The following is a 26,048-nucleotide window of genomic DNA, read 5'->3' as shown; positions in this document are numbered from 1 at the left end:
ATGACACTTTCAGATGTCAGCAATAGCAGCCAGCATATTCTTGTCAGTGCAGCTTTTATTTCAAAGTTGTGTATAGTATTGTATTCATGTTGTCATCTGTAGGGTAAAGTCCAAAAATGTCTAACAGTTAAAATAAAATAAAAATACACTTTCCTAAAATCTGAACAGAAATTTGTTCCAAGGCAGTTATGCCTTAAACTCGTTGTTGGATCTTTGTTGCTAGTTTCATAACAACATGTACAGCTTTAAGCCATCCCCTAACCTGTAACAAAGGATTGTTTCAATTTCTGTAGAAATTACCCCTGAAGGAGTGCTGATAATTACCTCGGTCCCCCTTACCCATTCAGAGGCTGCTTGCCTTGTTTCCAGTCCCAGAAGCACTATGCCAGATACTACACACAGTGATCTTTCTCCAGTGATGCAAAAAAGAGCTCCAGCTTTCATACCATGTAGGATCCCATCATTTACCTGCCTCTCCTCTCCCCTTGTCTATTCAAAGAATGTCTTGCATTCTGTGAGAAGAAGACAAAGTGTGTTATTTGTTCTACCCCCACTTGTACGTATTTTGTATTGAACTGCATAAAGTTATCATTTTTCTGAAGTATGCTGACATCTAGTGGTGGTTTTAGGCCATTGAAACTTGTTTGCTAATATAATTTTGGTTTCTTCCTTCATGCATCCCTCCTGTTTAGTGCTAGTTAGTTTAGTGACAGCTGGACCCTCCCCACTTCTTCCATGTTCCATCAGTTAGGTGTTCACAGATTCAGGGTTTAGGAAAATCATTGTCTTCGTACACTTCTAAAGATTGGAAAACCATTCTCTGTACTTCAATTAGTTCAAGTAAAATTACATTCAATTCAACTTCTGTGTCTTGAGTTAAGCTGCCTATGTATAGTTCCAAGTTAGGATTTGAGCATACCGTCTGGACAGACTGGGTCTAAAGAGGTATGTAAATACATTAAGCATTTTTTGAATTGTCAATGAGTGAGGGGAGGTTTCACTGTGTGAGAGCCGAAGCTTTGGAAAGAGAGCTGTGTGTAGTATACAGAATAAATAACCAGTTCGGCTTTAATTTGATTTCCCACAGTTTTCACCCAATGCAAATATTTAAACTGATGAGTGAATTTACCTTGCACAGAATTTAACTTATCACACGTGGTGATGTACAAAATGCAAAGAACATAGAGTATTGAAAATGGTGCTATATGCAACCATTTTAACCCAACCACAGTCTAAGTCACCTCCTTAAGTACTGCTCAGAAATCACACCACACATTATTTGAGATTAAACTTCCATGGTAGCCATTTATAACAAAACAAGAAAAAACACTGCACTATTATAACCAAAACATGTTGGGTCTTTGGTCTATGAAGCCTGTTTAAGAGACAGGAAAAACTGGGCAAATGTTTTGTATGATCTCCTGATAATAAGCAAACAGAGATACTGCAGAATGGTTTTGCGTCAGCGACAACAGCCTCAAATGCAGACACTGCCACTGCCAGTCCTCTTCCTCAGAAGACAAAGAGATTCGCACTTTGCTCTAAATCTCCCTCTGTTTGCGGCTTCTCCTGTTGCAAGCCATAAATAAAGTGCTAGATTTTGCCACCTTCTGCACCACTGTAACATTTCCAGAATTTGCCCCTTCTTAACTAATGACACCACAAAACTACTTATCCACTCCCTGGTTATCTCTCACCTTGACTACTGCTACTCCCTTCTTGCCAGCCTACCTCTACACAGGCTATCAGGAACGTTTCTGCTACACTTATACACCTTACTAACCGATCTTTGGCTGCTGCTGTCCACCTCTGCCAATCCCTTCACTGGCTTGCACTAGGCCAGTGGTCTCCAAACTGCGGCCTGGCAGCCCTTTGCTTGCTTTTATCTGAGCTTTGGGGCACCATTTTATTCACTGACACCAATGATGAGGCACTATTCCTCCCACTGACACCAATGATGGAGCACTATTCCTCCCACTGACCCCAACAATGGGGTACAATTTCTTCCAATGACACCGACAATGGGGCCCAATGATGGGGCACAGTTCCTCCCACTGACAACAAAGATGGGGCATTGTTTTTTCCCCGCTGACATCGGGAATTTTTCTACTCCCAATGGCCGCAGTTCAGCCCCCCTAAAGTTTGAGGGATAGTAAACTGGCTCTTTGTTTAGAAAGATTGGAGACCCCTGCACTAGACCAACATATACAAGTCAAAATACTAACCACAACACAAAGCTATCTATAACACTGCCCCCAGCTACATCACCAACTTTATCTAGAGATATCGCCCACATTGTCCACTCTGCTCCTCCCAAGACATATTTCTCTATAGCTCCCTAGTCACCTCCTCCCATGCTCACCTTCAGGACTTTTCAAGAACCTCTCCTGTCCTCTGGAACTCCCTACCCTAGTTTATCCTGTTAGCAACTACCTTGTTTGCCTTTAGGCGATCCTTAAAAACAAATGTATTTAGGGAAGCCTACCCCACCTCAACCTGAACATCAGCCACCTGCATCAGATCATTCCCTGCAACTTTACCTTTTACCTTTTGTAGCACCTCCCCCTTCCCTTAAATTGTAAGCTCCGTGAGCAGGGCCCCTCGTATTGCTTCTGTTTTGAAGTGTATTGTACCGTCTCCCTTTATATTGTATTAATATTATAATAATAATTTTGTTGAAACCATTTACCAACTTGCAGGGTATGATGCTGGCTGGATATTGACTGCTGTTTCTAGGAAGAGGAAGATGATGCTATGTATGCTGTGCTTGGATTGGTTGGACAAGCATTCCTTGCCTCTGCTGTCAGTGGCCCAACCGCAGATCTGCCAGGTAGGATCTGCTTGTGTAGTTGATTGTTCCATACTACCTCCACATGCAGCACAGGTTACCTTGCTTTAAGGCCTGCCTGCCGTTTTGAGTTATTTTTACAGTCTATACCTAATTTTTGTCTTTACTAAGGGGATGGTGGAGTGGTGTGAATAAGTGATAATGTGAGGTTGTTTCCATGCACACAAAATATTGTACCCCACCACTGCAATTCACAGAAGTAAAGGTCAATTCATTAGCGGATACACCTAATCTCTCCCTATGCAGGTTGTCAGCTCTCTATATCCATAGCTCCCAACTGTCCCTGATTTCGAGGGACTACTCCTCACTTAAAACAAAGTCCCTCTTTCCTCCTCATTTGTCCCTCATTTTGGCCCAATCTATATAGATGTATATAAAATGCACTATTTATCTTTCAAAACATGTTTTACAATGTTAAAACTTTCTTCAAATTTCTGAATTGCGGCATTTGTAAATTCCAAAAGCCAACATAAAGGAATAGCAGTGGTAAAAAAAAGCACTTGTGAGTTTAACTAATAATTTTCTTTTTCTTTGAACAATTTGCCTTTAAGGGCGGTGCGGCAGGGGGTGTGTCCTATGCTTCCAAACATTTGCCATTAGGTGTCCCTTATTCCCATCTCGGAAAGTTGGGAGGTATGTATATCATCCCTCTACACTGGGCTGGCCCAAGGCATCGTGCCGCCTGGGTCCAAGAATAAAATGCCCCCCCCCCCCAAAAAATAATAAAAATAAATAAATAAATAAATCATGCCCACCAAAATGTGTGAGACTTTTACACAGCCTGGCCACACACAGAGGCCCAACATGCAAGGAGCACCAGCATGTGTTCTAGAAGCATAAATTACACATCTAATTTTCTTACTACCTATTACACTTTTGAAGGCCCTGGAGCACCAGGACAATGGAAACACACACAAAATGACCCAATTTTGGAATATAAACACCCCAACATATATTCTAGGAGGCATAATGAGTCTTTTGAACATGTCCTTTTTTTTCTCAAGTTTTTGGAAAATGTGGAAAGAAAATGAAAACCCATTTTTAATGCATTTTTACGGCACTGATGGGCGCTTATGAGGATCAACTGATAGGGTGGCACTGATGAGCACTTACTGATGTGCATGGTAGTGACACTGATGAGCACTGTAGTGGCATTGATGAGCACTGTAGTGGCACCGATGGGGCACTGATTAGCACTATAGTGGCGCTGATGGCACTGATGGGGCACTGATGGGGCACTGTATTGCCACTGATGGGGCACTGTGATGACACTGTGATGGCACTGATGGAGCACTGTATTGACACTGATGGGGCACTGTGATTGCACTGATGGAACTTTTATTGCACTGTTGGTACTGTGATGGCGCACTTTATTGCCACTTATGGGTCACTGTGATGACACTGATGGGGCACTGTATTGCCACTGATGGGGCACTGTGAAGACACACATGGTGCACTGTGATGACACTGATGAAGCACTGTATTGACACGGATGGAACTCTGATTGCACTGACGAGGCACTGTATTGACACTGAGATCGCACTTTAATGTCACTGTAGGAGCACTGATGGCACAAAGGATCGCGCCAGCTCCTGCTGCTGCTGGGGGTTTCCCTCTCCTCTCACACAGATGCAACGTGAGAGGAGAGAGACACTGCAGCAGCATGAGCTGAACCAGCAATGACGCCGGTTTGTTGAAAAGTGATCGCTCCATCAGTGGACGGAGCGATCATGCGGCTGTGATCGCTTGTCAACAAACCGGCGTCATTGCCAGTTCAGCTCACGCTGCTGCGGTGTCTCTCTCTCCTCTCGTCCTGCATTGGTGGTAAAGGGCCGTTGTCATTGCCCTCTACCTGGATTCGTGATGCGCTAGGTCCTGCAGACCCAGCCATCAAGGACACTTCCACGCGCGTGAACGGGGGGCCGGGCCACTATATGATGGCAGCAGCAATTTCCTCAAATCATAATATTTTCCTCAAATCACAATATTTTCCTCACATCACAATATTGCCTCATTATTAATTAATGGCGTGAGTGGTTTTTATCATTTAATTTATCTATTACACTCACCAGCAAAGTCTTGCCTTCTTACAGCACTGTGGTAACTGGTAAGCGGGTTCTTGTGCTGTGCTGCTGCCTGCCTCCTGCCTGGAAAGCTGTTCGCTCTCTTGCTCTGGCTCCGCCCCACAAGCCCACCCACAGCCCGCCCACCCACACTGCTCCAAACCAATGCTGGCATTGCCACTCTTCCCGCTCAGCCAGTCAGCACTCAGCAGCATAGGGATGTGATGACACTCTGACACTGTCACACTGAGACACTGGAGCCGAGACAGAGACGGCGGCCAGTGTAATTTGAATACTCCCACCCACACACGGCCGCCGGCTGGCCGCAACACTTACTTTTAATGGTTAGTGGCAATGAATTTACTTTTCTTCTACATTGGCTCTGGCTGTAATAGTGGAATGTGGTAACGTGGCGGCCGCCCCTGCTCATCTGCTGCCTGGGTCCAAAGGACCCACTGGGACCCATTGTAGGGCCGGCCCTTCCTCTACAGCAGTTCATACACACTGATACTATGGCACAAATTCATCAACAGGTAAATCTGAACCTATTATACCTAAATACCTATTGCAGAGATATACTGAATAGGTTTTTGGGGGGCTCGGGCATCCTCTTCAATTCTTTCTTCTAGTGCAAATTACTTATTTTGCATATAAAAATGTACTCTGGAGCAATCTACAAATGATGAGCGTGCACTACAGGCATGTCATCAGGGGCCAGCTACAAGAGCCCAAAAGAGACAACTGGCTTCTGATAAATACAAAGGGAAGATGGCAGTGCAGTATGGGACCTGTAGGAGGAGAGTGGCGATGTATTTCGGTGCAGTGTGCTTTTTGAAAAGTAGTGCATGCACTACTTTTTGTGCAATCCAGTGTGAACTCAGCCCATTCAGATGAATGGACTGAAATTCATACCACAATGAATCGCACAGGAACACAGTCTGCGTTCCTGTGTGATTCAGGTGTGAACCTGTCCTGACACTTACATAGAACACAATTCAGAATCAGCCATTCTAGAAACAGCCACACTTTGTTAGTTATTTTAAATTTAGAACTTCATCACGCACATTCTTGCATCATTTCAATAATTTTTAATTAAATGGTCAATCTACCGAAACCGTTGGAAAGTTAATTCAAACAATGTTTTATTACATTCTGGGTATTGCTCTCTGTTTTTGTTGTCTTAAATATTTTTTTTTTATTATATAGACTGCAGCAGGGGGAACTAAAGCATGCAAAATGTGGACTGCAAAAAACAAAGTTCCCTGTATGACCGCAGAAGGATTTCCCTGTTGGCGTTTCTATGCCATAAAAGAAGCCAGAAGCTAACCGTAAGTCTTCAACCAAGCCCTGATCCATTAAAATTGCAGCATCTCAACTGCTTATCTGACTTTACTAGATAGAAATAAAAAGGGAAATACATAAGCTGGTAATGTTAACCTAATTCTGAATAAGGGTAGTTGCAATGCTATTGGGTGCTGATCTTTTGACTTCAATACTTTATTACTCATGAACCCAAAAGAAGTGTGAAGAGGTTACCTTATTCTGACTTCACTACAAACTTTGATTCAGGTCAGTGACTTGGAAAGCACTGAACGTAAAGTATCCACACAACGCTCAGGTAACTAGAATTTCCAGTAAGCGGTCAGCAATGGGATAGATAGATAGATAGATAGATAGATAGATAGATAGATAGATAGATAGATAGATAGATAGATAGATAGTTGTGTCTTACTTGAATGCTTTGTCAGCTGGACGAGTCTCAAGCCAGGCGAAGAATGTTGCCTTATCATTTGTTGTTTTCCATGGTTCTTGTCCAACAAAAAAATCAGCAAGGACAGCACTGCGAAAATACCCATACATACATGTAATGGTTGCATTAAAAGTAGAAACAAACACAGAGTTGAAACAAATCCTCCTACATACGTTTTACTTGCATATTTGCTGTCTTCAGCTTTCTACACTGTTTAGAAAGTGAAGCTCATGTTAAAAACTTTGTTTCCTCACTCAGCAGTGGGAGGGGAGTCTAGGCATACACTGTGTGTGAGATGATTGGAGGAAAGGCACACAACCCCCCTCCACATAGGCAGAGGAACAAAGAAACTTGCAGAGTGGTGCTGTAAATAGACAAGCTCTCTGCTTATCAGTCTCTAAGTCCCTTCCCTGACACACATTTCCAGCTGCTTTTATCTCCTGTGTCAGAGAACTTGTCAGAAGTTATAATGCTGATAACAGAGGAACAGAGCAGCAGAAAAGACTCAGAGCTTTGGACAGAGAAAAGTAAACAGATATATGCCCATCGTCCGATTTCATGAATGGGGTTTGTATCCACTTTCCTGATAACACAAAAATACATTTTCACCCTCAAAAAACTGGATACAACAATATCAACCAACACATTTTTAAAGCCTAGCAGGTATAAAAAAGATCCCTATATAGAGTTTTCAGGGGGTGGAGGGGGGGGGGGGTAACAGCAAGCAAGCTAAGTAACTTGTTGCTGATACAGAATCCCCCCAAAAATAACTTTTGGAGTTGTATAAAAAACTGTGAACATGGAAGGGAGGTTGACAGTACAGAAGACACTGTAGTCCACTAATGCAGTCCAAAAAACATTAGCACAGTTTAGTAATAGCTTTCCCTAAACAGATTGTCAGCACTCTCTCCACAAGCTCCAACACTCTGACACTATGGTTGCTGTAAGCCCCTCTTTTAAAGGGGTGGTGCTGGCTTATCCAAATGCCTCCTATTACTGCCTCTTCAGAGTCAGATGGCCATGGTTCAAAGACCATGTCATACATTAGGGTTTAAAAGAAAATCCATAGTCATTTTGCCAGGACCTCAAAAGTCTATCCCCATGTAAATCCAAATGTCATCTCTGGTTAGTAGTGCGGATTTTGCCTTTTCAGACATGCTGGGAATTGTGTAGATTACATGGTTTACACACAGCTTTTACCAATGTTGTTTGAGCTCCAGAATATTGGTAGGTCAAAAATAGCCAGGAGATTTTCGCTTTCCTTCAAGAGAACAGCATGGGCTTCTAGAGTTCCAAACCTTTAGGTCAGTGATGGTCAACTTATTAAAATAGGGGCCTCAAGTATAACCTTGACACCACCAATAGATTGCACAAAACATGAAGTAAATTCAATACTACATAAAGCTGTCAGAGACTACATATTCTCAACAGAAGATGGTTAGAGACTATGAGCATACTACAAGAGATGGTCAGAGGCTGTAGACATGCTACAGGACAGAGTCAGAGACAAGCGAAACGCATAGAGGTTACACAAGAATGCCTGAGGTCACTTGTCTTATATCCCCTTTACAAACCATATCTACAAACCGTATCCATATTTGTGCTTCCTACATCCCCTAAAATGCTTGTCATATATTTGATATTTCTCCTCTCAGAAATATCTATTATAAAATATGACAGCACAAAAAAAAGTAAGATAGTATGACCAAATTAAACCAAATCACTCAACTATTAGAAGCCAATCTAAATAATACCTTTTCTTTCACTGGCTTTAGTATGCACCAAAACACATGCCACTGCCTGCAGGAACCTCAAAGGGCTGCTCAGTAAGTGCCACATGCTGGCCCAAGGCCACAGATTGGGCACCAAAGCAACAGGTACTCAAAGTTTCATATGCAACATCGTAATCTCAAACAAAACAGAAGCACTCCATAGTATAATTTAATAAAATTATAGAAGGTAAATAACACTAACAAATAAAATATCAAGGAGTGACCCGTGCTGTATAGAGTCCGGGGGTGATCTTTAAAGATGACATACATGCGAAGAAAGAGTGCTATCTATCCACTTATTAAATGTATGTTTTTAGTAGGATTTTATTTTTTACATTTTAATAAAATATGATTACACTATGAGGTGCTTTGTGTTTTGTCTTATAGTGTGAATGGAAATTTGAGAACCTATTCGTTTGGAATTCTTAAAGCTTGTGTAGTCTTTTGTTAGAGAGTGGAAGAAGTGTTTCTTACAACTGACCTGCCTATGATCTAGAAGACAAATAACTTCTAACAGTAGTGTCATGTGTATATTTTGAAGGTGATATCTATAATAAGAATTTGCACTTCACTTTAGGAATCACCAGATTTAGAAAAAAGTGGACATTTAATGTGGACTGTTTGTTTATATATTTCCCTATTGCTGTTATTTTATTGGACATTTTTTTTTTTTTTTTTTTTTTTTTTACATTTACATAATTTAAGGATAAAAAGCATTAGGATAAAAAACATTCAGTGTGCAGCAGCCCCTATCAGCCACCCTAATACTTACCTGAGCCAATCTCAATTCAGTTATGTCCATGTGTGCCTCAGCCATCCGGGACTCTTTCTCCTGTTTGGCTGAGACACAGCAACGGTGCCATTGGCTCCCGCTGATGTCAATCAAATTCAGTTAGCCAATCAGTAGAGAGAGAGGGGGCAGGATCGAACGGAAGTGCCATGTCTGAATAGATACACGGAGCTGCAGCTTGGCTCGAGTGCCCCCATAGCAAGCTGCTTGCTGTAGGGGCACTCAACAGGAGGGAAGGGCCAGGAGCTTCAGCCAGGGAACCGAGAAGAGAAGGATCCGGGCTGCCTGTGCAAAACCAACTGCACAGAGGAGGTAAGTGTAATTAATATGTTTGTTATTTTAATGGGGAAAAAAAGGAGAATTTACAATCACTTTCAGTAGTTTGCTACCTTATTACATTCGTAATTAACTTTGTGTCTCTTCTGTATCTAGCTAACTTTCTGCTCCTTCACAGAGACTCTTAACTGCTTTTTCTGTGTTTTATTATGTCCTATCTTGTTCCCCTCATCATACTATAAAATCCTTCTGTGAAAAACTCAGTTATAAAAGTTTAATATAATCTAAGCGACGCACTCTCTTGCTAATATAAGGATAGGGTTTGCAGTTTTAGCAACTCCAACCAGCAATGATTTGCACTCACATCTTTACAATATGCATATACAGCATATACCAACAAAAAACACATGTACACAGTGGGGGTTATTTACCAAAGCTGGGGAGTGCAAAATCTGGTGCAGTTCTGTATATAAACCAATCAACTTCCAGGTTGTATTGACAAAGCTTAATTAAGTTCGAATCTGATTGGCTACCAAGCACAGCTTCACCAGATTCTGAAAGCTCCAGTTTTAGTAAATCTCCCCCAGTGTGTCTGTGTATACGCTTTATATGCTAAGACAGAAAAATATTATCAAAATCAAAAGAATAGAAAGGAATATTTTTGTCTTACGTGTATCCATGTTCAGCAAGCAGATCAACAAAATATCTGGTGTTATTTAGTTCCCATCCGTAGACATCTTGCACCACAATTATGGCTTTATCAGTGGTTGTCTTTGGTTTGGTGACATATGCTTTTATGTGTTCAATTTGTACTTCCTCTCCAAGGCCTTTATAATCAAATTGATCTCCTAAATCACAAGCACAAGGTTTTGCTTCATTCGCCATTGCAAATCTAAAATAAACACAAATATTACTTGTTAGACTCCCATTGTGCTTTGCTCAGCTGCTTTATTAATGTATATGATGTAATCCACATTTGCAGTGCTCAATTTTTGAAGTTTATGCAACTTTCTTTAATTACAATTAAGGCTTTCTGAGCCATGTGAGATTTGCAGTTGTCAGAAAATTTGGAAAATATGCATAGCTTAATACGGGGACATAGTACACAATGACAGTTTTCTTTTTTTTACTATTTTAACCATTTACCTTCCAGAGCACATACTTGTACGTTCTTGGATGGGAAGGGTGATAGAACAACTTTCTCTGAAGCAGCCAGCATGACAGGCGAAACCGGTCAGGCTTCCAGCTCGATCACATGCAGCCAGCCTTTGGGATACCTCCTCCATTCCTTTAAGGGAGTGATATTTTCTCTGGAGATGAATGTCTATACCTCTATTTCTACAAACACAGCTTGGACTCTTCAAGATCCACATGGATGGCTAAATACATTTCCTTTACTTGAGTGTTAAATGGCTTTTTGTTTCTCTTCAAGTTATACTGATGGCTCCCACACTGGGCAATGATAAACCACATACTATACAGTTGGAGAAGTTTTCTTATGTCATTTATTTGACAACAAATGGGAGGACAGTAGATACCTTGCTAACAAACTACAAGAGTACTATATGTGATGACAAGGACACCCCTCCCTGGGAGTTTTCCAGTTGCATCTGATGCCTGTTATATAAGCCATTATTTCACTTTCATTCTGAGCTGGATTTAAAAGGATTGATCCTATATGGGATACCCTTATGGACCTTACAGGTTACAAACCACATGTAGTGGCCTATTATATCACCCTTTAGCTGGGTAGACTTTGTACTATGTCATAAAGAATCTATTAGTGTTGGCCACACGGGGGCGACATTGTCCACATGTGGTCTGAGAAGATCTCTTAATATACTTTGTACAACATTCAACGTCAAATCAGGTTTGGAATATACACTGCTTAAAAAAATTAAAGGAACACTTTGAAAATACATCAGATCTCAATAGGGAAAAATATCATGCTGGATATCTATACTGATATGGTCTGGGTAATGTGTTAGGAAGGAAAGGATGCCACATTGTTTGATGGAAATAAAAATTATCAACCTACAGAGGGCTGAATTCAAAGACACCCCAAAAAATCAAAGTGAAAAAAAATGATGCAGCAGGCTAGTCCATTTTTCTAAAAGTTTATTGCAGCAACTTAAATGGTACTCAGTATTTTGTATGGCCCTCATGTGCTTGTATGAATGCCTGAAAACATTGCGGCATGCTCCTTTTGAGACAACGGATGGTGTCCTGGGGTATTTCCTCCCAGATCTGGACCAGGGCATCACTGAGCTTCTAAACAGACTGAGGTGCAACCTGGGATATGTCCCAGAGGTGTTCAAATTGGATTTAGGTCAGGCGAGTGTGGGGGCCATTCAATGGTATCCACTCCATTATCCTCCAGGAACTGGCTGCATACTTTTGCCACATGAGGCCGGGCATTGTCGTGCACCAGGAGGAACCCAGGACCCACTGCACCAGAGTAGGGTCTGACAATGGGTCCAAAGTTTTCATCCCAATGCCTAATAGCAGTCAGGGTGCCATTGTCTAGCCTGTAGAGGTCTGTGCATCCCTCCATGGATATGCCTCCCAGACTATTACTGACCCACCACCAAACCGGTCATGCTGAATGATGTACAGGCAGCATAACGTTCTCCACAGCTTCTCTGGACCCTTTCATGTCTGTCACATGTGCTTAGGGTGAACCTGCTCTCATCTGTGAAAACCACAGGGCGCTAGTGGCGGACCTGACAATTATGGGCCCTCAGGCCACCCTCATGAAGTCTGTTTGTGATTGTTTGGTCAGAGACATTCACACCACTGGCCTGCTGGAGGTAATTTTGTAGGGCTCTGGCAGTGCTCATCCTGTTCCTCATTGCACAAACGAGCAGATACCGGTCCTGTTGATGAGTTAAGAACCTCCTTTTGCCCTGTCTATCTCTCCTAGAGTAACTCCCTGTCTCCTGGAATTGCCTCTATGCTCCTGAGACTGTGGTGGGAGACACAGCAAACCTGGCAATGGCACGTATTGATATGCCATACTGGAGGAGTTGGAATGCCTGTGCAACCTCTATAGGGTCCAGGTATCGCCTCATTCAACCAATAATGACACTGATCCTAGCCAAATGCAAAACTAACGAAAAACAGTCAGAAAAGACGAGTAGGGAAAAAAATGTCAGTATCCTCCACCTGTAAAACCATTCCGGTTTGGATGTTGTCTCGTTGTTGCCTATCGTATTCATTAACACCAAAGCAGCTGAAACCGATTAACAACCCCCTCTGCTACTTATCTGACCAGATCAATATCCCAGGAGTTTAATTGACTTGATGCTATACTCTGATTAAAAAGTGTTTAATGTTTTTGAGCAGTGTATTTTACCAGAGGATTTCCCTTTAAGGAATCTTTAATAAGATTCAGCCATGAGCAGTGTTGGGGGTAACGAGTTACAATGTAACAGATTACAGTAACTACGTTACTTTTTTGGTAACTTAGTAATGTAACGAGTTACATTGGTAAAATTGGTAACTAAATTACTTTACGCGGCTTGAGTAACGCCCTTTCCTGCGTTACTCAAGCCGTGCGATCATACAATCATCAGGGCAGCTTTATTCCCTGGGGCTTTACCTTAAATAAGTTTCCTAGGAGGCAGACTTTTTCTCCATTTTCGGAGCGCGTAGGTATACATGAAGAAGCGCCGCGTGAAGTTCCGGCTGGGCGCCGGTCGGGCCGCCCACTGCCTGCCTAGCCTATGCTCTGCGGCTCTGCCCTCCTCGTCAGCGGAGTGATTCTGCGGAGGACCAGAAGGCGGGAGGACCGAGGAGAGCGGGGGATCATGTGTGGCCGAGGACTCTGAGAAGGCGGGAGGACCGAGGAGAGCGGGGGATCCTGTGTGGCCGAGGATTTGAAGGAGCGGGAGGACCGAGGAGAGCGGGGGATCCTGTGTGGCCGAGGATTTGAAGGAGGCGGGAGGACTGAGGAGAGCGGGGGCTGCGGAGGACACTGAGGAGGCGGGAGGACCGAGGAGAAGATGCCTGCCACTGCAGGTAAGTGTACTGGTCAATCTGGCATTGAAAGGGTGCACACTGTGGTTAATCTGGGGCACGCTGTGGTCACTCTAGGGGCACACTGGTCACTCTGGCATTGAAAGGGTGCACACTGTGGTCAATCTCGGGGCACGCTGTGGTCAATCTGGGGACACGCTGTTCACTCTGGCATTGAAAGGGTGCACACTGTGGTCAATATGGGGGCACACTGGTCACTCTGGCATTGAATGGGTGCACACTGTGGTCAATCTGGGGGCACGCTGTGGTCACTCTGGGGGCACACTGGTTACTCTGGCATTGAAAGGGTGCACACTGTGGTCAATCTGGGGGCACACTGGTCACTCTGGCATTGAAAGGGTGCACACTGTGGTCAATCTGGGGGCATGCTGTGGTCAATCTGGGGGCACGCTGTGGTCAATCTGGGGACACGCTGTGGTCAATCTGGGGGCACACTGTTCACTCTGGCATTGAAAGGGTGCACACTGTGGTCAATATGGGGGCACACTGGTCACTCTGCCATTGAATGGGTGCACACTGTGGTCAATCTGGGGACACGCTGGGGTCAATCTGGGGGCACACTGGTCACTCTGGCATTAAAAGGGTGCACACTGTGGTCAATCTGGGGGCACGCTGTGGTCAATCTAGGGGCACGCTGTGGTCAATCTGGGGACACGCTGTGGTCAATCTGGGGGCACACTGTTCACTCTGGCATTGAAAGGGTGCACACTGTGGTCAATCTGGGGGCACGCTGTGGTCACTCTGGGGGCACACTGTGGTCAATCTGGGGGCACACTGGTCACTGGCATTGAAAGGGGGCACACTGTTCACTCTGGCATTGAAAGGGTGCACACTGTGGTCAATCTGGGGGCACGCTGTGGTCAATCTGGGGCATGCTGTGGTCAATCTGGGGGCACACTGGTCATTCTGGCATTGAAAGGGTGCACACTGTGGTCACTCTGGGGCACACTGTGGTCAATCTGGGGGCACGCTGTGGTCACTCTGGCATTCTGGCATTGAAAGGGGGCACGCTGTGGTCACTCTGGCATTGAAAGAGGGCACACTGGGGTCACTCTGGCATTGAAAGGGGGCACGCTGTGGTCACTGTGGCATTGAAAGGGGGCACGCTCTGGTGTTATTTATATAAATAAAACAATAAATATTGTATTTTTTTTTTGTGCACTACAAATAAATATGCGCATTGGAATTTGTTCATATTTTTTTCAAAAGTAAAGTAATAAGTAGTGAAGTTACTTTTCAAATGCAGTAACAAGTAAAGTAATTTCATTACTTTTTACAGAAGTAACTAGTAACTAGTTACATTTTTTGAGTAACTACCCCAACACTGGCCATGAGCCATACATTATCACTTTACAACATAGAGGAGGCAATATTATAGGTGTTTTCTTGATCTAGTTGACATAAATTACACCCTCTTTTGTGGCATATACATTTAGGCCTCATGCACACTGGACGTTTTTACAACTGCTGTTTTTGGCGTCTGACATTTTTTTTCTACAGCCAGCATGTTATCCTGCAAGCCAGACCTTATCTCCAACATCAGTGCCTGACCTCACAAATGCGATTCTGAAAGAACGGTCAAACATTCCCATAGACACACTCCTAAATCTTGTGGACAGCCTTCCCAGAAGAGTTGAAGCTGTTATAGCTGCAAAGGGTGGGCCAACTCAGTATTGAACCCTACGGACTAAGACTGGGATGCCATTAAAGTTCATGTGTTTAAAGGCAGACGACCCACTACTTTTGGTAACATAGTCTAGATATACATTGTATATTGCATACGTTTATACATATAATGTACACTCACTGGACACCCATTAGCAAACTTTTGTGTCACATTTATTTCATACCCCATACTTCACCCAAGATTTAAATACTGTTATATTAAGATTTATGCAAGATATTGCCTCATGTTATATCTCGTAAAAACTGCACCCGACACTGAGAATCTCTTCATAATCCATTTTAATGAATTTGACATATTCCAAATCGTATAATTTTACCAGCAATTCAAAGGCTGTTTGTATTGAGATTTGAGTAACAATACCGGTCTGTGCTGTATTGACTGGATTGTATATAAACTGTATCTTTTACTCCTTTAGGCCCCTTTCACACTTGTGCGACTTGTCCTGCAAAGTAGCATGACAAGTTGTACTCTATGATTTCCAAAGAGTACCTTTCATATCTGTGCGACTTCAAAGTAGTCCTTGCACTACTTTGATCTGACTTTGATGCGTTTTGTGGTCCATAGACCTCATGATTACACAGGCATGGCTTCAAGCCCAGTCAATATCCCGCAACTTTTAGGTCGCACAAGTGTGAAAGGGGCCTAAGTGAGGTTTTTTTAATTTCAATAATCATGCCTGTATATAGATATAGTTTCATATATATATATATATATATATATATATATATATATATATATATATATATACACATACACACAGTGCCTTGCGAAAGTAACAAAAACACTTTTTTTTTCTTTTTTTGAGATGTGGTACCTGTGGAAACGTAAAAACAAGACACATGAGAACAAACAAATGATCATGTAACAACATGACGATGAAGAAAATTAAATGAAAATATATATATATATATATATATATACAGTGCCTTGCGAAAGTATTTGGCCCCCTTGAACTTTGCGACCTTTTGCCACATTTCAGGCTTCAAACATAAAGATATAAAACTATTATTTTTTGTGAAGAATCAACAACAAGTGGGACACAATCATGAAGTGGAATGAAATTTGTTGGATATTTCAAACTTTGTTAACAAATAAAAAAACTGAAAAAATGGACGTGCAAAATTATTCAGCCCCTTTACTTTCAGTGCAGCAAACTCTCTCCAGAAGTTCAGTGAGGATCTCTGAATGATCCAATGTTGACCTAAATGACTAATGATGATAAATAGAATCCACCTGTGTGTAATCAAGTCTCTGTATAAATGCACCGGCACTGTGATAGTCTCAGAGGTCCGTTTAAAGCGCAGAGAGCATCATGAAGAACAAGGAACACACCAGGCAGGTCCGAGATACTGTTGTGGAGAAGTTTAAAGCCGGATTTGGATACAAAAAGATTTCCCAAGCTTTAAACATCCCAAGGAGCACTGTGCAAGCTATAATATTGAAATGGAAGGAGTATCAGACCACTGCAAATCTACAAAAACCTGGCCGTCCCTCTAAACTTTCAGCTCATACAAGGAGAAGACTGATCAGAGATGCAGCCAAGAGGCCAATGATCACTCTGGATGAACTGCAGAGATATACAGCTGAGGTGGGAGACTCTGTCCATAGGACAACAATCAGTCGTATACTGCACAAATCTGGCCTTTATGGAAGAGTGGCAAGAAGAAAGCCATTTCTTAAATATATCCATAAAAAGTGTAATTTAAAGTTTGCCGCAACCGCAAGCCACCTGGGAGACACACCAAACATGTAAGAAGAAGGTGCTCTGGTCAGATGAAACCAAAATCAAACTTTTTGGCAACAATGCAAAACGTTATGTTTGGCATAAAAGCAACACAGCTCATCACCCTGAACACACCATCCCCACTGTCAAACATGGTGGTGGCAGCATCATGGTTTGGGCCTGCTTTTCTTCAGCAGGGACAGGGAAGATGGTTAAAATTGATGGGAAGATGGATGGAGCCAAATATAGGACCATTCTGGAAGAAAACCTGATGGAGTCTGCAAAAGACCTGAGACTGGGACGGAGATTTGTCTTCCAACAAGACAATGATCCAAAAAATAAAGCAAAATCTACAATGGAATGGTTCACAAATAAACATATCCAGGTGTTAGAATGGCCAAGTCAAAGTTCAGACCTGAATCCAATCGAGAATCTGTGGAAAGAACTGAAAACTGCTGTTCACAAACCCTCTCCATCCAACCTCACTGAGCTCGAGCTGTTTTGCAAGGAGGAATGGGCAAAAATTTCAGTCTCTCGATGTGCAAAACTGATAGAGACATACCCCAAGCGACTTACAGCTGTAATTGCAGCAAAAGGTGGCGCTACAAAAGTATTAACTTAAGGGGGCTGAATAATTTTGCATGCCCAATTTTTCAGTTTTTTATTTGTTAAAAAAGTTTGAAATATCCAATAAATTTCGTTCCACTTCATGATTGTGTCCCACTTGTTGTTGATTCTTCACAAAAAATTACAGTTTTATATCTTTATGTTTGAAGCCTGAAATGTGGCAAAAGGTCGCAAAGTTCAAGGGGGCCGAATACTTTCGCAAGGCACTGTGTATATATATATATATATATATATATATATATATATATATATATATATATATATATATATATATATATATAATTTTTTTGAACATATTCAAGGAATTTTTAGATTCTTTTTGCTTTCTTTATGGTCTTGATTTTAGCCCTGATGAAGGGGGAGTGTCAAGCCCTTGAAACATGTTGTACTACACTGAGTGGGCAAAAAAAGTCGCCACCTGGAAATAACTAAGCAATTAAGCTAAGCATGCAGTAACTATCCTATTGCACAGTTACTGCATGTGCCCAAAGAATGAGGTTAGCTGACTACCTGGCTATACTGAATGACCAGGTTATTCCATCAATGGAATTTTTCTTCCCTGATGGCATGGGCATATTCCAAGATGACAATGCCAGGATTAATCGGGCTCAAATTGTGAAAGAGTGGTTCAGGGAGAATGAGACATCATTTTCACACATGAATTGGCCACCACAGAGTCCAGAACTTAACCCCATTGAGAATGTTTGGAATATGCTGGAGAAGGCTTTGCACAGTGGTCCAACTCTCCCATCATCAAGATCTTGGTGAAAAATGAATGCAACACTGGATGGAAATAAATCTTGTGACACTGAAGAAGCTTATCGAAACAATGCCACAGCCAATGTGTGCCGCAATCAAAGCCAACGATATATTAGAATATGTGACATTTTTTTTGGTGCCGATTTTTTTTTTTTTGGTCAGGCAATATGCTGCAGAATAAAATATTTTATAAACTTGTATAGTGCTCCTATCTTTTCACATTTTTAGTAATCTTCTCCGAGGATCCAGCAGGACACCCCTGTGGTAATGAGCAACCTCCAGAACTGCACACTTCATATAATGTTCCACCAAATCAACCTTGACAGAACTGATTGAGTCACACATTAACTCATATCTTATCAAATGGCTTTCAGTCAGATTAATCGTGCCTCAAGAAAGGCAACCTTTGCTACTCGTCTTTTTAGCTAAGACATATTGATCTGATATTGTCATGTGTTAAAGTGTATGGAAAGCCAACTGAACCTTGTTAAACAATCAGAGTAGTGCAGTCAGACTTCCTACACGGTTTTTTATTAAGTACTACGGTATGTTAAAACACCTTGTGCTGGTAACACATCAAAGAACCACTACCTCACACACAAGCAGCATCATGGGCTTACAGGACCCCCGGCATACTGCTTGGATTTATTTATTTATAATAGGTTTTTATATAGCACCATCAATTTATGCAGCACTTCACATTTTCCATTTTTCAACAGTCCCTGCCTTCATGGAGCTTACAATTTAACCACTTCTGGACCGGAAGGATTTGCCCCCTTAATGACCAGGTCATTTTTTGCAATTCAGGACTGCGTTACTTTAATGAAAAATTGCGCGGTTGTGCGACACTGTACCGAAATAAAATTGATGTCCTTTTTTTCCCACAAATAGAGCTTTCTTTTGGTGGTATTTGATCACCTGTGCGATTTTTTATTTTTTGATCTATAACCAAAAAAACCGACAATTCTAAAAAAAAAAAAACAATATTTTTCACATTCTGCTATATAACATTCCCCAAAAACAAAAATTTAAAAATCAAAATTTTTCATCCTTTTAGGTCAATATTTTTGGTAAAAAAAAAAAAAAAAAAATCAGAAAGATTTGTCATTTTTAGTTATTTATTTCTTTTTTTTTTTTTTACTATTACTGGCGGCGATCTGAGATTTTTTAGCGGGACTATGACATTTACAGATCGAACCCCTAACTGACATTTTTTACACTTTTGGGGGGACCAGTGACATTACTACAGTAATCAGTGCTATAAATATGCACTGTTACTGTAAAAATGACACTGGCAGGGAATAGGTTAACTTTTATTGGTGATCAAGGGGTTAATGTATGCCTGGTGCTTACTGACGTGTGTGGGGGGAGGGGACTGTGTGACACAGGCACAGTTCGCAGATTCAGCTATGCTGAATCCTGCAATCTGACCCTGCCTGTCACTTAGGAGATCCGCCCGCTTTGTTTACACAAGCGGACGGATCTCCACACTCGATCCCCGACAATCGGGGAAGAGCGGCGGTTATCACCGACTCTCCTCCCCTGGCCCTACTCCCGCTGTGTCTGAATACAGCGGGAGTGAGCCTCTGGCGGCGCGGGCGCGCCGCCCACAAGTGGAGGAGTCTACGTCGCTGGACGATAACGAGCCACTTTGCCGCAGTACCCTCAACGTGAGTGGTCGGCAAGTGGTTAAAGTCCTCTTCACACTTAAAATATTTTGGCTTTGTACTATATTAGGGATAATACCTTCCAATGGGAATATATACAGTAGAAAATCACACCAACCCCCCTAATCTATTTAATTGTGCCTGTGGAAATGGAGCTGCAAGTAAACTGAAATCGTGTGAACCTAGCCTAATGCCTGGTACACACAGAGAGATTATCGGGCGTATGATCGCCTGTTTTTTTTTTTTTCTTTGCATACTAATCTAATATCGAAAATGAAGAGTTTAAAGAGGAAGTAAACCCTCCTCAGTAACTTTTACCTATAGGTAAGCCTGTGATAAGGCTTACCTATAGGTACTGTAAATATCTCCTAAACTTGCACCGTTTAGGAGATATTTACCTTACATGCAGCCAGTGACGTCACTGGCGCATGCGCTCTGAAGGAACGGCCGATTGTGCCGTTCCTTCAGAGACCCGTGCCATGACTGTCGGCTCCCGCGCGCGTGCGCGGGAGTGACGTCACCGCAGGTCTGGCCAATCAGATGGCTGGATGCCGCGATCCCGGAAGACGGGCGACTGGACATGTCGCCCGTCATGCAGGTAAGCGGATGGCACGGCGGGGGCTCGTTCTAAGGTAAGTATTTCATAATGAGCTAGTATGCGATGCATACTAGCTCATTATGTGTTTCTCTTGCAGGTTTCAAAAAAAATAAATAAAAATTTTTGGGGGTTTACAACCTCTTTAACAAAGTTACAAAAATTCTCGTACGACATAATAAAAATTCGGAAGTGATGTAATGTGCTGTAGTGTATTTTCTTGTATTTTAAAACGACAACTGTACTGATTAAATGAAAATGGTATCATACGCATAAAAATGTCATGCTTGTCCTGTTGGATGAACTGTCGTGATCGGCTCTTGAAAGCTGTGTACTAACGAACAAATTATCTTATGTTCGCTTTGAAAACGGTATTTTTCATACGATTTTCTGATCGTGCGTACGGGCCTTAAGGGACGGGCTGTTCGGCATAAACAGCACACACTGTTTACACTTGTGATTGTTGTAATTAGTCCTCATTCTGCTCAGATTGGCTGTGTATATTGTGCCTTTGATGCGAGCCATCTGAGGACCGACCAAGTTTAACCTCTTGCTGACCGCCCACCGTAGTATTACTGCGGCGGGGCAGCTCGGCTGCGCAAAACCACGTAGTACTATCTGATTTCATGCACTGTTTAGACACAGCAGGAGGCGGGCCTTGGGAGGAGCGGTGGGGATTGCTGCCGGCTTCCCGCGATCGTCAGAGAAACTGAAAGAAGACCCGCCTGCTTATGTCAACAAAGGAGGCGAGTCTTCTGTCAGACAGGCAGGGAGAGATCAGAAGTTTCAGCTAAGCTGAAACCGCGATCTCTCTGTGCCTGTCACAGAACCCCCCCACAGTCAGTAATCACACTTAGGCATACATTAACCCCTTTGATCACCCCCAGTGTTAAACCCTTCCTTGCCAGTGTAATTTATACAGTAACAGTGCATATTATTTAGCACTGATTACTGTATTAATGTCACTGGTCCCCAAAAAGTGTCAAAAATGTCAGTTAGGGGTCTGATCTGTCCGCTGCAATGTCTAAGTCCCGCTAAAAATCGCTGATCGCTGCCATTACTAATAACAACAAAAGAATAAATAAAAAGTCCAAAAATTTATCCCGTAGTTTGTAAACGCTATAATTTTTGCGCAAACCAATTAAAATACGTATTTTTTTACCAAAAAAAAATGTAGCAGAATACAAATTGGCCTAAACTGATAAAAAATTTTATTGGGAATGTTTTATAGCAGAAAGTAAAAAATATGGCGTTTTTTTAAAAATTGGCGCTCTTTTTTTGTTTATAGCGCAAAATCTAAAAACCGCAGAAGTGATCAAATACCACCAAAAGAAAGCTTTATATGTGGGAAAAAAAGGACATCAATTGTATTTGGGTACAGCGCCGCAATTTTTCCTTAAAATAACGCAGTGCAGAATCGCAAAAAACGGCCTGGTCATTAAGGGGGTAAAACCTTCTGAAGTGGTTAAAAGAGAAGTATGGTTTTTTTTTGCTATTCCCCATTTATACTTACCTAGGTGGATGCAGCATCGGTCCCCCAGTGCCTCGACACTGAGAACCGAGTGATCGAACACCCCGATCGCTTGGTTCTGACAGCTCCCCGAGCAGAGAGCTGGTGACTGTCTCCGCTCTGCCCCCTCCTCGCTCATTGGACCGCTGGGCTGTGGAGTGGCCGGTTCAGGCTCTCAGCAGCTCGCTGAGAGGCTGAACCGGGTGTCGGTCCAGGCACCTGGCGGATCCCATGTGATAACAGGGTGCCTGGACCGACTTCTGTGATGTCAGCAGAGAGCGGACTTCAGCCCGCTCTCTGCTGAAAACAAAACACAGGAGTGCAGAACCAACTGCACTCCTGTGATTCATGGGAGATGGTCAACCAAATGAGCTTTGGCTGTACATCTCCTTTAACCACTTACGGACTGCCCTCGGTGTATTTAAGTCGGTACTTTGACGTTAAATACCGGGGTTATGGAAGCACATAGCTGCCATAACCCTGGTATTTTTTTAAATGGCGGGCTGTCCGCTTTAACATAAAGGGTGGTCTTAGTGGTGGATTTGCCGCAGGATCACCTTTATGGGCGGCGGGAGTGGTGCCCCCCCTCCCGCTGCTTCCTGGTCATTTTCCCCGCTTACCGGACCCGTCGGTAGCAGGGAATGATCCGGTCTGCTGTCCCCTCAGGCAGGAAGTCGAATGAGGGCAAGATGGCCCTCAGTCAACTCTATGGCCTTGGAGGACCTGAGCAATGTCATACGTCGCTTCCTAGAAATGGATTTAAAGAGCCCATTTTTTTTTCACCATGAAAAAAAATTACTTTTCTTTTTCTTTTTTAGTGTAGATGTGAGATCTGAGGTCTTTTTGACCCCAGATCTCACAATAAAGAGAACCTGTCATGCTTATTTCTATTACAAGGGATGTTTACATTCCTTGTAATAGGAATAAAGGGGTCAAAAAAAAAAAAACAGTGTAAAAATAAAAGCTAAAATAAATAGGAAAAAAAAAATTTAAAGCGCCAGTCCCCGTTATCTCTCGTGCAGAAACGAACGCATACGCAAGTCATGCCCACATATGTAAACAGTGTTCAAACCACACATGTGAGGCATCGCTGCGATCGTTAGAGCGAGAGCAATAATTTGAGCCTCAGAATCCCTCTGTAACCATAAACTGGTAATCTGTAGAAATTTTTAAATTGTCACCTATGGGGATTTTTAAGTACCAATGTTTGTCGCCATTCCAGTAGCGTGCGCACGTTTGAAGCATCACATGTTGGGTATCTATTTACTCAGCGTAACATTATCTTTCACATTATAGAAAAAAATTGGGCTAACTTTACTGTTTTCCTATTTTTTTAATTAAAAAAAAAAGTGTATTTTTCCCAGCGTTTATAAGACCTCTGCGCAAATACAGTGTGATAAAAAAAATATTGAAACAATCTCCATTTTATTCTCTAGGGTCTCTGCTAAAAAAACAAATATAATGTTTGGGGGTTCTAAGTAATTTTCTAGCAAAAAAAAATTATTTTAACTTAACAAGTGTCAGAAAAAGGCCCAGTCCAGAAGTGGTTAATCACAGCCATTAATAAACGTGCTGGCCATACGAAGGGGATTTCTGCAGTGCTTATAAATGGCATTACAATAAAAGCACCCACCAATTTGCTCTTCATAAACATACAGCAATAAGGAAGTGGTTATGCTCAGTTGGTATGCTAGTTATTTGTCTATTATATCTATCCAATAATCATGTCTTCATGATTATGAACTAATCATTCCATACTTTTGTGGCTACATGTTCTAATTTTTTGCCTTTAGTATTTTCTGCATGAATTACTTATTAATAGTGTAGTGCAGGGATATGCAAACTGTGGCCCTCCAGATGTTGCAGAACTACAAGTCTCATGAAGCATAGCAAGACTCCCACAAGCATGACACCCAGAGGCAGAGGCATGATGGGACTTGTAGTTTTGCAACAGCTAGAGGGCCACAGTTTACATATTCCTGGTGTAGTGGATCTCTGTATACATGTAGCTATGTTTAACCCCCCGGCATTCCTTTAAAAAGTTCTGACCACCAGGGGGCAGGATGATCAGCCATATGAGTGGCTGTTACAGTGGTCACATGATCAGAAGCTGGTCCCGCTGGCTACCGATCAAAAGGGGAGGACCAAGATCTGTGTTTCACAACTCAGTCTCTGTGTTGGGAGTGCGCAGTGAGCAAGCTCTCAGCACAGAAACATTGTCCGTCCAGCATCACATATGTGCAGCGTGTTGGCGTTAAAGCCCATCCTTTTGCTGCTGCATTAACAACTTGCCGACCGCCGCAAGTACATATACTGCGGCGGTCAGCCCCTCACAGGCAAAGTGACGTATTGGTACGTCACTAGCCTGTGAGGCTCTGGGGAGCGAGCGCGCCACCGGAGGCGCGCTCCCGCTCGGTCACGCACCCCCCCCCCCGCGCGTGTGACCGGCGGACCCGATGTCCGCCGGTCACTCTGCGATCGTAGGGGGAGAGGGAGAAAGGCAGGCGGCTGATGTAAACAAGCCGTCTGTCTGTCTCCCCTGTGTAAGAATAGTGATCATACGGTTCTACTATGTAGGACCGTTGATCACTGTTCCTACACCTCAAGCCACAACCAATCACAGTTAGAATCACGCCCCTAGGGACACACACAACCCCTCCCTCTCAAAAAAAGTTAACCCCTTCACGGCCAGTGTCATTTTACAGTAACAGTGCATATGTATAGCACTGATTACTGTAGTAATGTCACTGGTAACCCCAAAAGTGTCAAAAATGTCAGTCAAGGGTCCGATCTGTCTGCCGCAATGTCGCAGTCCTGCAAAAATAAATAAATCGCAGATCGCCGCCATTACGCGTTAAAAAAAAAGAAACAACAAAAATGACAAAAATCTTTCCCTTAGTTAGTAAACGCATTAACTTTTGCGCAAACCAATCAAAATACGCTTTTTGCAATTTTTTTTTTTTTGCCAAAAATATGTAGCATAAAACAAATTGGCCTAAAATGTTAAAAAATTTGGATTTTTAAATTTTTTTGGGGAATTTCATATAAAAGTGAAAAATATTGTTATTTTTGCAAAATTGATGCTCTTTTTTTGTTTATACCGCATGATCAAAAAATCGCACAGGTGATCAAATACCACCAAAAGAAAGCTCTGTTTGTGGGGGAAAAAAGGACGTCAAATTCGTTTAGGTACAACGTCGCACGACCGCGCAATTGTCCATTAAAGTCACGCAGTGCCGAAGCGCAAAATAGGCCCTGGTCAGGAAGGGGGTAAAATCTTCCGGGGCTTAAGTGGTTAATATGTTAGGTGGTCATGAATTGGTTAAGAATAATCATGTAACAATATGCATGATCATATTTCTGCATTCTGACCATAGAACCATACTCTCGGAGGTAATCAGCTTCTGTACCCATAAGGTTAATCATTACAGCAGTGTGTTCATTTTATGTTTAGTACTATATATTTTCGGGTGAGCTATTTAATTAGACATCACATAGTAAGCCCCATGGTGTGCATACATGCCATATACTAATGCTGCACTATAAGAAGAATATATGCATTATCTAACTTACCTTCTCAGTTGGCCCTTCGATATCCTTTAGTGAAAATATCTGTCTTCTGAGAATGAACCACTGCCTGCTTATTTTTATGAGGAAGAACACGCCTACAATCGATTCAACAAACTTTTGTTGTAGTTAAAAGTCAAATAAAGCAAGAAATTCCTAAATCAGAATGATAACAAAAACAAATATGCTTCAGAAATAGTTAGTAAAAAGTAAGCATGAGTGGATATTGCATGTCAGAATGACTTGGCAACTTTTCCCCCAGCTCACATTTTCTGTCACCTAAATAAACTGCTTACACAATAAACTCTGCATACCCAAGTGTAGCTTTTGTACAGACCAGATTTTCAAGTTTTAGAATGATTGAACTTTTAATACT

The 26,048-nt window shown here is 42.3% G+C and overlaps 1 protein-coding gene across 1 annotated transcript in view; it reads right to left on the bottom strand.

Moving 5' to 3' along the window:
- The window catches only part of CMBL (carboxymethylenebutenolidase homolog), a 36,590-nt gene extending 10,797 nt beyond the window's left edge, over positions 1 to 25,793 (bottom strand). The window contains exons 1-3 of the mRNA XM_082257987.1: positions 25,679 to 25,793; positions 10,170 to 10,391; positions 6,644 to 6,751 (exon numbers count right to left, since the gene is read on the bottom strand). Of these exons, the coding sequence (XP_082114113.1) occupies positions 6,644 to 6,751; positions 10,170 to 10,384 (323 nt within the window). The 5' untranslated portion in view covers positions 10,385 to 10,391; positions 25,679 to 25,793. The remainder of the gene's footprint in view (positions 1 to 6,643; positions 6,752 to 10,169; positions 10,392 to 25,678) is intronic.
- Between the last annotated feature and the right edge of the window lie 255 nt (positions 25,794 to 26,048).

Source organism: Pelophylax lessonae (genome assembly GCF_965119305.1).
Source record: "Pelophylax lessonae genome assembly, chromosome: 5".
Taxonomy (NCBI): Eukaryota; Metazoa; Chordata; class Amphibia; order Anura; family Ranidae; genus Pelophylax; species Pelophylax lessonae.
The sequence above is the reverse complement of the archived record's forward strand: the minus strand, read 5'-3'. Positions and strand labels throughout refer to the sequence as shown.